General features: G+C 40.8%; 1 protein-coding gene across 2 annotated transcripts in view; it reads right to left on the minus strand.

Moving 5' to 3' along the window:
* Positions 1–735: 735 nt before the first annotated feature.
* NGF (nerve growth factor) overlaps positions 736–12,413 on the minus strand; it is a 59,780-nt gene continuing 48,102 nt past the window's right edge. For both annotated transcript variants that reach the window (XM_044426274.1, XM_044427132.1), the window contains exon 2: positions 736–1,601. In XM_044426274.1, the coding sequence (XP_044282209.1) occupies positions 858–1,589 (732 nt within the window). In that variant the 5' untranslated portion in view covers positions 1,590–1,601 and the 3' untranslated portion in view covers positions 736–857. The remainder of the gene's footprint in view (positions 1,602–12,413) is intronic.

Here is a 12,413-nt window from a genome sequence, read left to right on the forward strand (position 1 = left end):
CATGTACTGAAAGCATAGACAAGTTAATTGCGTACCATTTGTTCTACAGGCCTAAAAAGGACTTAGTTAGAATCACTTTTAGTTGGAATGGGTTCTTTTTTAATTCTTGATGCAGCTGGGCAGAATGAAGCTGCATCTAAAGTAAAAATGACATTTGCTTTTGCCTCACATTAGATACTATGTAATTTCTCTTTCACAAAATGTTTGCTCAAAGATTTCCTCTAAAAGGATGGTAAATATGTAGAACTGGGGACAGGGAAAATTGTTGAGATCAAATACACTTCATAATAAATTGACAATCTGTAAGAATGTACACACAGGAAGTAGCCCATGAAATTGCTTAACTAAAACAGGAAAAAAGGACAAAAGACAACAGTATACCTCTTATTATGTCATCAGATACACAGCCTGGATTAAGGCAAATATTAAAATATTTGGATTGGCTACCTGGCTTCTGGGCCATGAAGAATGTTTTGCTGATTCTGGAATTTTTCTTAGGGACACCTATGCTGATTTCTGCTTTTTGGTCTATTTCAGAACAAGAGTGTTGCACATAAAAGGTATGTGTTTGGTGGAAAGTCAGGTGTGCACTGAAAACTGCCAAGTAATCACTTCAAAACCCTTGGTGCGGCAACCATGACAATATTTGTGGGAATGTTCTGGCTAACAAAAGTGTGAAATGCATCTGCTTAAAGGAGGGAGATGCCAGTGAAGTACAGAACACATAGGCAGTTGAAAAGAATTTAATAAATAATGGGGATTCATTTATTTACTGTATAAACTATAAATATAACTTAAAATAATTTACAGGTGAGGTAGGGGGCTGGGAGGAGGTGGGTATGGGCCACTGGTCAATTTCAGAGGTTTTCTGTTTTCCTGCTGATGACGCACACACAGGCAGTGTCAATCCGAATGAAGCGCCAGGCTGCCTGCTTGCCTTCCATGGTCAGTGCCTTGACAAAGGTATGCGTAGTGGTGCAGTAGGAATTCCAGTGCCTGGCATCAATGCCTCTGCACCCACTGGACACTGGCTTAGGGTCTCTGCACTTGGTCTCAAAAAAGTACTGCTTATAAGCATTATTGTTCATGTTGACGTCTACCATCACAGTCACCTCTTTGCCTTTGATGTCTGTCGCCGTGGTTTTGTTGGCCACCCACACACTAACACTGTCGCATACGGAGTACTCTCCCCGGTTATGCACAGGATGAGTCGCCCGCTTGGCACGGATATTCCTATTGAGAGAGTCTGTACTGTCTAGGTACTCCACATTCTGCCCATCCCTTGACAAAGGTGGAGGTTGTGTGCTGAACAAAACCCGAGGGGACTGGAACCGCCTCTTCTGAAAAAGCTTTGGATCCACAATGATGTTTGCTGCGTGCCCACTTTCCCTGTCCTCTTCCTTCCTAGCAACAGGATGATTCTGGCCTCTGTGCCGAGATGTTTTCATAACATGGTGAGTTTTAGTCTGGCTGCTTTCAGAAATGTCAGATGTTACAGGAGATGCCAGTGGCGCATTATCTTCGGATTTGGGTGCTGCCCATATGCCGATCAGAAACGCTATAATCAGAGTGTAGCACAGCATGGACATTACGCTTTGCACCTAGGAGAGAACAGACCAGAAACATTACAGTGAGCAAAGATGACATACAAAAGGGCCCATTTCAAGTCTAGTGGATATGTGCTGATACAGCAATGCCAGTGAAAATGCACTGTTTCGTATTTTTTATGAGGTCCTGGCATGTGGATACCAGATGTGGTTTTTCTCCCCCCCCCCCCCGCAAAAAGCCTCATTCAAATAGCAGTAGTGTACTTAATAAAGTGGAAACACCAGGAAATAATAGTTGCATTATTGTTAATTCCTCTGTTAATTCTTATTATTAGAAGATAACTTAAATGGAGCAGTTGTCTGGGATTATTAATGAGGATACCAAATCCTGGCAAGAAACTCCATTTGTTACATTGGAACCTCTGTAACAAGAGCCACTGTGAAAAGAAAAAGTAGATCAAATACATTCTTTCTTTCTTCAAGACCGTCACGATTCACAAGTTTACAGGCATGGTTAGATAGCAGCAGAAAGGCAAGGCCTACTGTATCTCTAAGCTTTTAAAAAGCTTCTCCAACTTCTTAAAAATTCCACAAGTTGGAAACTGGTAAAAAGCTGGCCCCAGCATATGAGTTTGACCTGCCATGTGATTCAGTGCCAAGCTATCTACTTTCCCAGTATAATAACGCAGGAGATACAATCCAACACAGATTTAAGTTTGCTTAAAAGCACTGATTTCAAGGTGCCTAGGTATACCATACCTGTGTTAGACTGTGACTACCCAAAACTAACCAAATGTTGCCAAGACAGATTTTGTGCTGTTTCTCTGTGTCTTGTTTTGGGTAACTGTACTGAGCTTCAGGTTCTCTTAGGGGAACTGTTCAGACCCCGCATTTATCTGCTAGTCTACCACTATCCATTTCGTAAGCCTTCTAGACAATGGTCAGTTTCCAGTGTGAGGCCTCCCAGGCACCTCAGATCCTCTGTTATGTCCACTCAGTGTGGTCATGCTTGACTAGGGCCAATAACTCATGCCAAACTCAATGTACTTTGGTCTTTCAGAACTCCATGCAGTTTCTTTTACCTGAGGAAAGGTGCATAACACTAATCAGTAGGAGTTACTGGAAGTATCTTCTTCAATTGAAAGAAAAAACCAAACTTCATCAACCAAACCCATGGTGAATTGCGGCAAATGCTGGTGGTTTTCTGAATGTTCACTGTCCGACTACAGATTCCCATGCTGTGAAAACCCAGATTTGCCCATGCCCTTCATAGAACCTGCATTACTTGGGTTTACACAACATAACAAGCACCGGCCTAGTAGTGAATATTCAAATCTTGCCCAGGATGTATTGTAGCTCACTGTGGCTTAAGTAAGGCATGACAGGCTATTTTGATTGCGCCTACTGGATCAATGGCTAAAAGTTTACCACTACCCACATGTTTACTAAAACTCCCAAAGATCTCTCAAAGTTTAGCACAACAGACAGGATGCATCCTTGTGGAAGCCAAGTTGATTTTTTTCCAGCAGGATTTGTCCTATATAATTGATGATGTTATCTCTAATAATGCTTTCTACCAATTAGCCTGGAACAAAAGATAAATTAACCAGCTTAGAATTTCCTAGCTCCCCTCTGGATCGCTTTTTAAAAGTTCCATTGACTAATGTATAGTTCTCTACTTCAGAGACTGATCTTAGGGACATGTCACATCCTTTTTGTTAGAAGAATGGCAATTTCACATTTGAGATCATTAAGAACTCTTGGGTGAATACTATTTAGACTCATGGATTTTGTTAGCTTTGAAGTTCTAAGGCCTAGAACTTCATCTTTTGCCACTGTTATTTGTTGCAATATCTCATCTTCCTTTCCTGAAAGTACCCGTTCAGCTTCTCTTTAAACTTTCTAGTCTTCTTGACATTATGTCCTCTGATATATAGAGCTGCAACAACTCAGGAACACCCTTCCCTGCCCTTCTTCACCCCATCTTAACCATAGCCTGCTACTGAACTTGGAGAAGCAGAGAGACAGATCAGGTTGTTGAAGGAGAAATGACAATCTAATATTATGGTTAGACTTTATAAGCCACTACTCACCCAATGAATCCTCTATCTTTCATGTTTACTTTTGTTCCAGATAGGAAAATGAACAGCAATAAAATTTCTTTTTGGGATTGTGTGGAAGGGCAGATTTATTGCCCTGGACTGTAGCAACTTTCAAGAAAGGATTTATTTCCATTCCTCAATGCCTTTTTATTAAATAGTTAATTAACACCAGAGTCTTTGCTGTCAGCCCCTAAACATAAAATATAATTTGGGTCTTTTAGTAGGAAATGAAGGAGGAAGAGTTGAAAATCCAGGAGGACAAGCCAGGCACTTTTACTTGCATATGCAGGCTTGGATTCTTCCAATATCTCCAAAGAGCATGCTTAACTATGGAGAACAGACCACAGATCATTTGTGTTCTTTGTGCCTGACAGCATTCTGGCTTTTTTCTAAGGTACTTTGTTCACAGAGTACGCCATGTGCAGATATATGTTCAGTGAAAAGGAGCAATGCCAGGAAATGGCATTCAGTGTAAGCTTAGTCAGGGAGGATTCTCACAATAGTTTCAACATTAAAAGGACACATACATACAAATAGGCAGGAAAACATGCCCCAACAGATGGGAATGCTGACTGGCTCAATCTCCACTATGATATCAATTAAATATTGTCTCTGTATATGTGAGAATGGCTGTTCCAAGTCATTTTGTTGTCTGAGATAGAAGAATCGTTTTTGGAAAACCTTAAGTTGCCTGGTGGAACCAAAGGTGCTTTTCCAAAACCAGACTCTTTTCCTCTGTAACTTTCCCTTGTCCACTCCACTTTTTCTCTGGAAGAAATCAGCTTTAAAACAAATGGGTGCTCAAATGGTGACTACTTTGAAATAAGTGAACTCATGTATGCTGTTAAACTAGCAAACAAACGTTCAGGACACAATTATATTTTGTGGCTATTTTGTTTTTTTTTCAAATGCCTAAAAAACATCCAATTATTTGTACACCCATGACTTTAATTTAATTACCATACTGTAGTATTTAATCTATGATTAGATTCCCATAATGTCTCCTAATGTATTTAGTTATGGGACTTTAGTTATGTAGATGAGATTCTGAAATACAGAATGGGGGGCAGTAGATCTCATATATCTGTTAAAAGCAATATTAACACTTTGTCAGGGAGAAAAAAACTTTGATAGTTTAAAAAACAAAACAATACAGATCAGGAACACTAAAATACAATAAGAAATTCTCCATATTGCTGGATCTGTTATGCAAAAACATAGGGCTGTTAATGAAAAAAATAATCAGTTTTCCCAAAAGTGAACCTAACAGCCTAACATTAATCTAACGCAAAAATATAGAAGCAACCTTTGGAATGAATGAAATTTATATAAGGCATCTCTGCAAATTGCAACCTGTCCCTATCTCCATTTACTCAGAAGTAAATTGAATGTACTATAACATATTTCTAAGACATGCTTAATATCAGTCTGTTAGCTGAATATTGATTCTGTATATAAGTTCATAAAATGCACTTATCTTTTTAATATCTAAAAACTAATTTGGATACCTCAATCAACAAACTAAATATAAGATAAAATAAATGGCTACTTTATTGAGCTACTCTACTCCTACTGCATGGCTTCCTTCTGAGTATGACATGTTTGCTAAGGGACTCCAATAGCCATCAAGTAACGGAACCCAGACTACAACTGTGCCACAGTCAGGAATGAATAAAATGCATGCAAAACTCAAAAACGGTGAGCCAAGCTACAGGCTTTCCAACGGTGGACATCTGAAGAACAATGAAACTCAGCATACTGAGTGATATTGAATGGCACAGTGGAAGAGTACAGCTGCTGAGAAACTGGAAGAGGGATCTACTCTCTGGAAGAGGCAGTGCTCTTTGTGAGGGTAGAAATTAAGTGCTATAGCCAACCCAGCATCAGGTGAAGAGGCAAACCCATGCACATTCTTCTCCATTCAGCTGGGAACCAGGGGTTCAGTATACCTCTTCCAAAAGGAACCTGCCCATAGACTGCATTTGGCATTGAAGGCCTTCTTCTAGATGCCTTCTCTGGGGAAAGATTAGAAGGTGGCAACAACGGTGAGGGTCTTCCCAGTGGGTCTCCAAATTAGGGAATGATCTTTCCGATGAGTACCACTTCGTGGAAACACTATTATCTTTTCCACACCAGAGTAAGATAATCCTCTTATCTTAGGCATTTTGCAGCATATGGTATGGTTTTCATCAGCAGTGGATTTTTCTTGTTGCTTATTGTTTAGCACTGTTTTAGTTATATGAGTGTCTCTAAGTGCATTGTCTGTTTATATGCTTGTTTATATATGATTTTATAATGCATTTCAAGAGTTTGAACTTTGCAAACCTCCCCGAGTGCATTGGATATTGGATGGTAAAGAAATGCAATAAATGAATGAATGAGCACAGAGCCAACACAAATCCCAGGGTTAAGTGAACATTGGGGGAGAGAGTAGCATTCTTCTCCTCTCCTCTGCAGCTCCACATGGAAGGAAGATAGAGATCATTCTGTCTGCCACCAAGCTTTCACCTTGGTGAGGGCACAAGTTGGACTGTCCAGCCCTCCTTGTATTCATAAGAAATATGAAATTGATCATGTCCACAGTCCACAACCTAAATTAGCCTATATGGTTCCTTTTCATAGTAGGGCCAACTCCAAGAATCTGATATCCAGAATAATGAACATCAGTGATTCAGTGTAGAGAAGTCAATGAATGGCAAATACTTCATATATCAGGCTTATTGAACTGATGCAGTCAAGGGCACTGTTGGAAATACTTGAGGGTAAATTGCTAAGGATAAATTTTAATAGTAACCCACTTAGTTCTTCCTACTGAAAGCAGCCAATAACTACATCATAGAGCACTGTCAACTGAACTTTTTTGTATGATAAACTAAAACCACAATAAGAAACTGTAAGTACACAAGTAAAAGAGATGGAGGATGCTTCCAGATGGATGGTTAGCAGAAAAACAACAGAAAAAAATGATGGGATAACATTAGGAGGGTTACATAGGAAGATGCTGTTGTCTGGAACCTCTTTATAAAATTCTGTGAATGTTGTAGTGTATTTTGACAATAAAAGCCTTGTCTGGAAGCACCTGAATGAGCAAACAGACCGGCTAAGACAGGAATAAACCATTTATTCAGTCTGTCTGAGATCATAAGGAGCCCAATTTTGCATAAACAGTCCACCTGTTCACTTCTGTGCACTGGAGCGCTCTTCCTCCTCCCCTGCCGTATTTGGGAAAATACACTGGGAAAGTAAGCTTAGCAGTATGTCAACAGCCACATTTGGGTGTTGACCAGAAAGCTACTTCCCTGGCAAGTCACGGGAATTGCAACCAGATTGGGAACTGAGTTTGGGTGCAGTGCCAGGCCAAGTTGACAAGACAACAAAGAGAGAGTGAAATTCATTGGGTACTACTGGAGAAAGAGAAATATCAAGTTCAATTCCAGAAGGTAGTGCTGGGGGACTATGTCTCTGCGCCATGGCAGCTATGCCATGGGGTACCACAGGGCTCCATTCTATCCCCTCTGCTATTTAACATCTATATGAAACCGCTGGGAGAGGTCATCAGGAGGTGTGGGCTGCGGAATCATCAATACGCTGATGATACCCAGCTTTACCTCTCATTCTCCACTAATCCAGGTGAGGCAGTGGCTGTGCTGAACCGGTGCTTGGCTGAGGTAATGGAATGGATGAGGGCCAACAAACTGAAACTCAATCCAGACAAGACGGAGGTCCTGTTGGTTGGCGGATCGGGCTTCGGAGAGGGTGGATTTGACCTGGTCCTGAATGGTGCAACACTCCCTCTTAGGGACAAGGTCCGCAGCCTGGGAGTGCTCCTCGACCCGGAGCTTTCTTTGGAAGCTCAGGTGACAGCGGTGGCGAGGAGCGCCTTCCTTCAGCTTCGGCTGATTAATCAGCTGCGCCCCTACCTGGAATACGACTGCCTGGCGACAGTGACACACGCGCTGGTGACTTCCCGCCTAGACTTCTGTAATGTGCTTTACGTGGGGCTTCCCCTGAAGACGGTCCGAACACTTCAATTGGTGCAAAATAGAGCTGCCAGGTTGCTGACGGGGATGGGGCGTTATGCTCACATGACTCCAGTCCTCCGTCAGCTTCACTGGCTTCCCATTGAAGCCCGGGCCCAATTCAAGGTGTTGGTTATGACCTATAAAGCCCTAAACGGCTTGGGTCCTGGCTACCTGAACGAGCGCTTACGTCCGTATATGCCCGACCGCCCCTTGAGATCTGCGGGAGAGTCCCTTCCCTGGGAACCCTCCATGAAAGAAATTAGGAGAGTAAGTACTCGGAGGAGGGCTTTCTCTGCGGTGGCACCCAACCTATGGAATTCACTCCCCAAAGAGGTCCGCCTGGCACCGTCGTTACTGGTTTTTCGGCGCCAGGTAAAGACCTTTTTATTTAAACATCATTTTAATTGTTAAAATATATGATCTGGCCAGGGCAACTTCTTCTTCCTTCTCTTTCCTCCTCCTATATTCTTTACTTATTTTATACTGTTAATTTTATTTTTATATTATTGTATCTCAGTGTATTTTTTGTATTTTTGTATTTATTGGTAATTTATCATGTTCTATTGTATTTCAATGTATCTTATTGTGTTGTAAGCCGCCCCGAGGCTTCGGCAAGGGGCGGCATAGAAATGTTATAATGATAATAACAACAACAACAACAACAACAACAACAACAACTATAATTCCCAAATTAAAAGATTTTCAAGCAACTGTTCCTACTTTAAGGGGGCACAGGGACACAGCCCCTATGCATCCAACAGCAAATTATCTGTGCTGCTGAAAATGCAAACCATGCAGGTATGAAATAGTATGTCTGCAATCCCAACTGAAAAAATGGACAAATTAAGTAATTTGTCCAAATTAATGGACGAATTGTGCAACCCAATTTTATGCAACCAAATTTTCTGAGCACTGAGAAATTTCAGGGTTTCAGTGACTACCAAAATTAAGTTTTCTTTGAACTGAGGCACATGGAAGCTTACTGGTAATTTGCAATATTTGCACTGTTTGCAAACATACATGCTACACGTAGGTGGAGGTTCACAGCTTAACACCATAACGGTCACCATAAACATTTTAGAGCTCCAAAGAAGTTCAGCCCACATCTGCCTTCCAACTTCAGTAATTACAAATTCCTTGCTTTTCTCTTTTACACTGACCTTCCTACCATGGTCAGTTTTGAAATTCAGGTATTCATCATGACAATCTGAATAATCATACCCCAATGAGAATCCGAAATTCAAGCTGCTGTGATGATCCATATCAACAAGCAGTTTTCATCTTCACCAGGAGCAAGTCTAAAGCAAATGGTTTTAACTGGTCATTCAAGGCCAGACTACTCCAAAACTACTTTGTGTTACATCAGGGACCATCAGTTGTTCACGGGAAAAATCATTCTGCCCACTGTCCCCACACTACTGTGAACACTACAGCTAAGTTCAGAGGGAAAAGAAAATTCAGAGAGAGTGGTGATGGTCAGAGTCCTTGCTGCTCTGTGTCCCTGTGAGTTCTGGTTCCACTATATGCTACCCAACGCATTTCATAGTTGGGTCCAGGGAAGGAAACCAGCCCTATTCCCAAATGGCTCTTTTGTTCCAGAAGAATCCCATGATTGAGAGCAAGCGAGAAAGAAAAGGTACTTGGCCACTCTGCTATTTCCATTAAAATTTTTTTCAAAAAGTCCGACTGGTACATTAACATTTTTCCTGTCCAAGTTTTCATCTTGTTGTCAAGAATCACATGCCTAGAAGGGGTCCTGAATAGATACTCAGCTGCACCCCATAAACACAGAATGCATACATTATAGTATAATGTATCCTGTTATATTGCATTTGATATTATGAAGTTCAGTCTTTGTTAATGGAATTGTTTCAGAATAAGGCGGGTTGCTATTCCACACATGTGCCAAAATTAAAGTGTCTTCCTCTTCCCACAAAACACAAAACCTCATGCCACAAAAAAGTACAGGATTAAATTTTTGCAGGACTATCCTATAAAAATAATAGCACTTTTGCTGTAAAGCCCACCACTTTAAGCAATGTTAATCACAGAGCTACTACTACTGGCTTATGCCAAAAATAATTCAACAGCATTTCCAAGCATCGCCACCCTAAGAAAACAGAGCCTCTATTTCAACTGGCAGCTTCTTCTAACCACAAAAATAAAATAAAATAAAATAAAAAATTTAAAAAGGAAGAACGAAAGACAGAAAGATAGAAAGGAAAAGATTCTTATTTCAGCAGTATTTTCAGTGTTTTTTTTCTCTGTATTTTCCAGGTCACCATCAAGGCTAAATCCAGTAAATGAAATAGTGTCAAACAAAGATTGCTAAGGACAGCATCTGTCAGTGTTCCCATTGTCTGTCCAATTCTCAGGGATTAACATCACAAACTGAAACAAACACTTTCTTTACAAATTGTCAATCCAGATATAAATTCTGTTACCCCGTGGTATTTGAACTAGTTGAAATCAATTTGGATCAGTGCTAAGCAGTTACACTTTCCTTTTTTTCAAATACTTAACTCTTGGCACTAGAAGACACACACTATGCACTAGAAGACACCTTAAACAAGGATCAGAAATGTGCAATTGTTTGTATGCATGTGCACGCATGACAGGGTGAGAAACTGTAATATGGAGAAACTTTAAAATGAACCTTTAAAGGAAGAAACCAATTGCCTTTACAGAATTCCATTCAATATCAAAATAATCCATTATAATTAATGTGTTCTCTAAGACTAATACAAGTGATGATAGGGCTCATTTTTGAACCACTGTTATTCAGAGCACACTGTAGCAGAAGATCAGAAGTGGCCAGCCACAATCTCACAGTCTAGGTTGTCAGCTATCAGTGATATTCTGCCTCCCCCATACATTAGCAAGGAATCAGAATGTAGCTTGAGAACAGATGGATGGGCATAATGAAAAAATTTGAAAGCATGAAAAATGCTATCTTAAAGCAGTGGGAACAAAAATCTGTCTTTAAACATGCAGGAAATATACACCTTGTCTGCAAGCAGAACTGCACTTGAAAAGCATGAGACTACTTGAAAACAAGCCACGCACTCCCTAGACACCTTTTCTTCCAGAAAGGCTGCATCTTCTGTAACGCGCTCTACGTGGGGCTACCCTTGAAGACGGTCCGGATACTTCAATTGGTTCAGAATAGAGCTGCCAGGCTGCTGACGGGGACTGGACGTTATGTTCACATGACTCCAGTTCTCCGTCAGCTTCACTGGCTCCCCATTGAAGTCCGGGCCCAATTCAAGGTGTTGGTGATGACCTATAAAGCCCTAAACAGCTTGGGTCCTGGTTACCTGAAGGAGCACTTACATCCATATATGCCCAGTCGCCCCCTGAGATCGGCGGGAGAGGCCCTTCTCCGGGAGCCCTCCGTGAGAGAAATTAGGAGGGTGGCTACTCGGAGGAGGGCTTTCTCAGCGGTGGTGCCTAAGTTATGGAATGCGCTCCCCAGAGAGGTCCGCCTGGCGCCGTCGTTATTTGTTTTTCGGCGCCAGGCAAAGACCTTTTTATTTAAGCAACATTTTAAATGTTAATACTACTGAATTTATCTGGCCAGGGTGGCTTATTTTATATTGTGTGTTTTAAATTATTATGATTATTTTATATGTATATTTTAACTTATTGGTTTTATTTATTGTTGTAAGCCGCCCCGAGGCTTCGGCGAATGGGGCGGCATAAAAATGTTTAAATAAATAAATAAATAAATAAATAAATCTTCTGTTATTACAACTGCAAATCTGGCAACAATTCCGGCAGTGGTGCAGTCCCTATTAGCTGTCGGGAGGGGGGGATGTGGGCCCCAACCCCTGGAAGTTTCTCACTCCTGTTTTAGACTGTGTTTTATTGTCACTGGTGCTGGTTAGATTTATTAAATTCTACATTTATATGATTTATGTATTTACTATGATTATACCTCTAGAACGCTAAAGAGGCATCATTCAAATATTTTAAATAATAGATAGATAATATAAACAGATAGAATGCAATGTTATAGTATAGTATACCATAATAAAATGCAAATGCTATTGGTATCTGACAAAGTGTCTGCAGCATAGTTGGCTCCAATAAAGCCTGGGCTATCAGGGATATTTTGAGGCTTGTAGTTAAAATGGACCCATCTAGCCTTTCATTAACTCAGTAGCAAAAGTCAGGGGTGGGGAGATGAAAACCTGCTATCCGAAATTTCTTTGATACACATATAATTACATTTCAAAAACAAAAAGCTCACAATCTTCTAGTGTTTCGTATTTCTGGTTCCATTTGACCATGACATCACGAACAAAGGACAACTCTCTCTATCCAGGGAATTGGCTCTGGGGTTAACAAGAGCTCCATAGAACCCATCTGCCTCGAGAGACTTAGTCTATTTAAGTAAGAGCAGATTTCCCTTTTTTCCCACACCTATAGAATGAAGGAAAGCAGGCGCGCTCTCTCCCCTACAACTAACTTCATGCAATTTAGATATTTAAGACTCAAGCAATTCCCAGCCGAAATTGTAGCCCCTCTCCCCACTGTCTGCTCTGACTTTGTTTCAATTATAGCCAATGCCCAGAACCTAGTCACCCACTTTTGGGAAGAAAGTCAGCTTATTTTCTTAATAAGGTGTGACGCCCCCAAGCATCAGAAACCAGGTACAGAAAGAAGACGAATTAGACTGCACTGAAATGTTGCACTTTTGATTTGCTGCTATGACCAGTGGTTTAAAAATGATGTAATAA

Source organism: Varanus komodoensis, unplaced genomic scaffold, assembly GCF_004798865.1.
Source record: "Varanus komodoensis strain SLA01 unplaced genomic scaffold, ASM479886v1 scaffold1, whole genome shotgun sequence".
Taxonomy (NCBI): domain Eukaryota; kingdom Metazoa; phylum Chordata; class Lepidosauria; order Squamata; family Varanidae; genus Varanus; species Varanus komodoensis.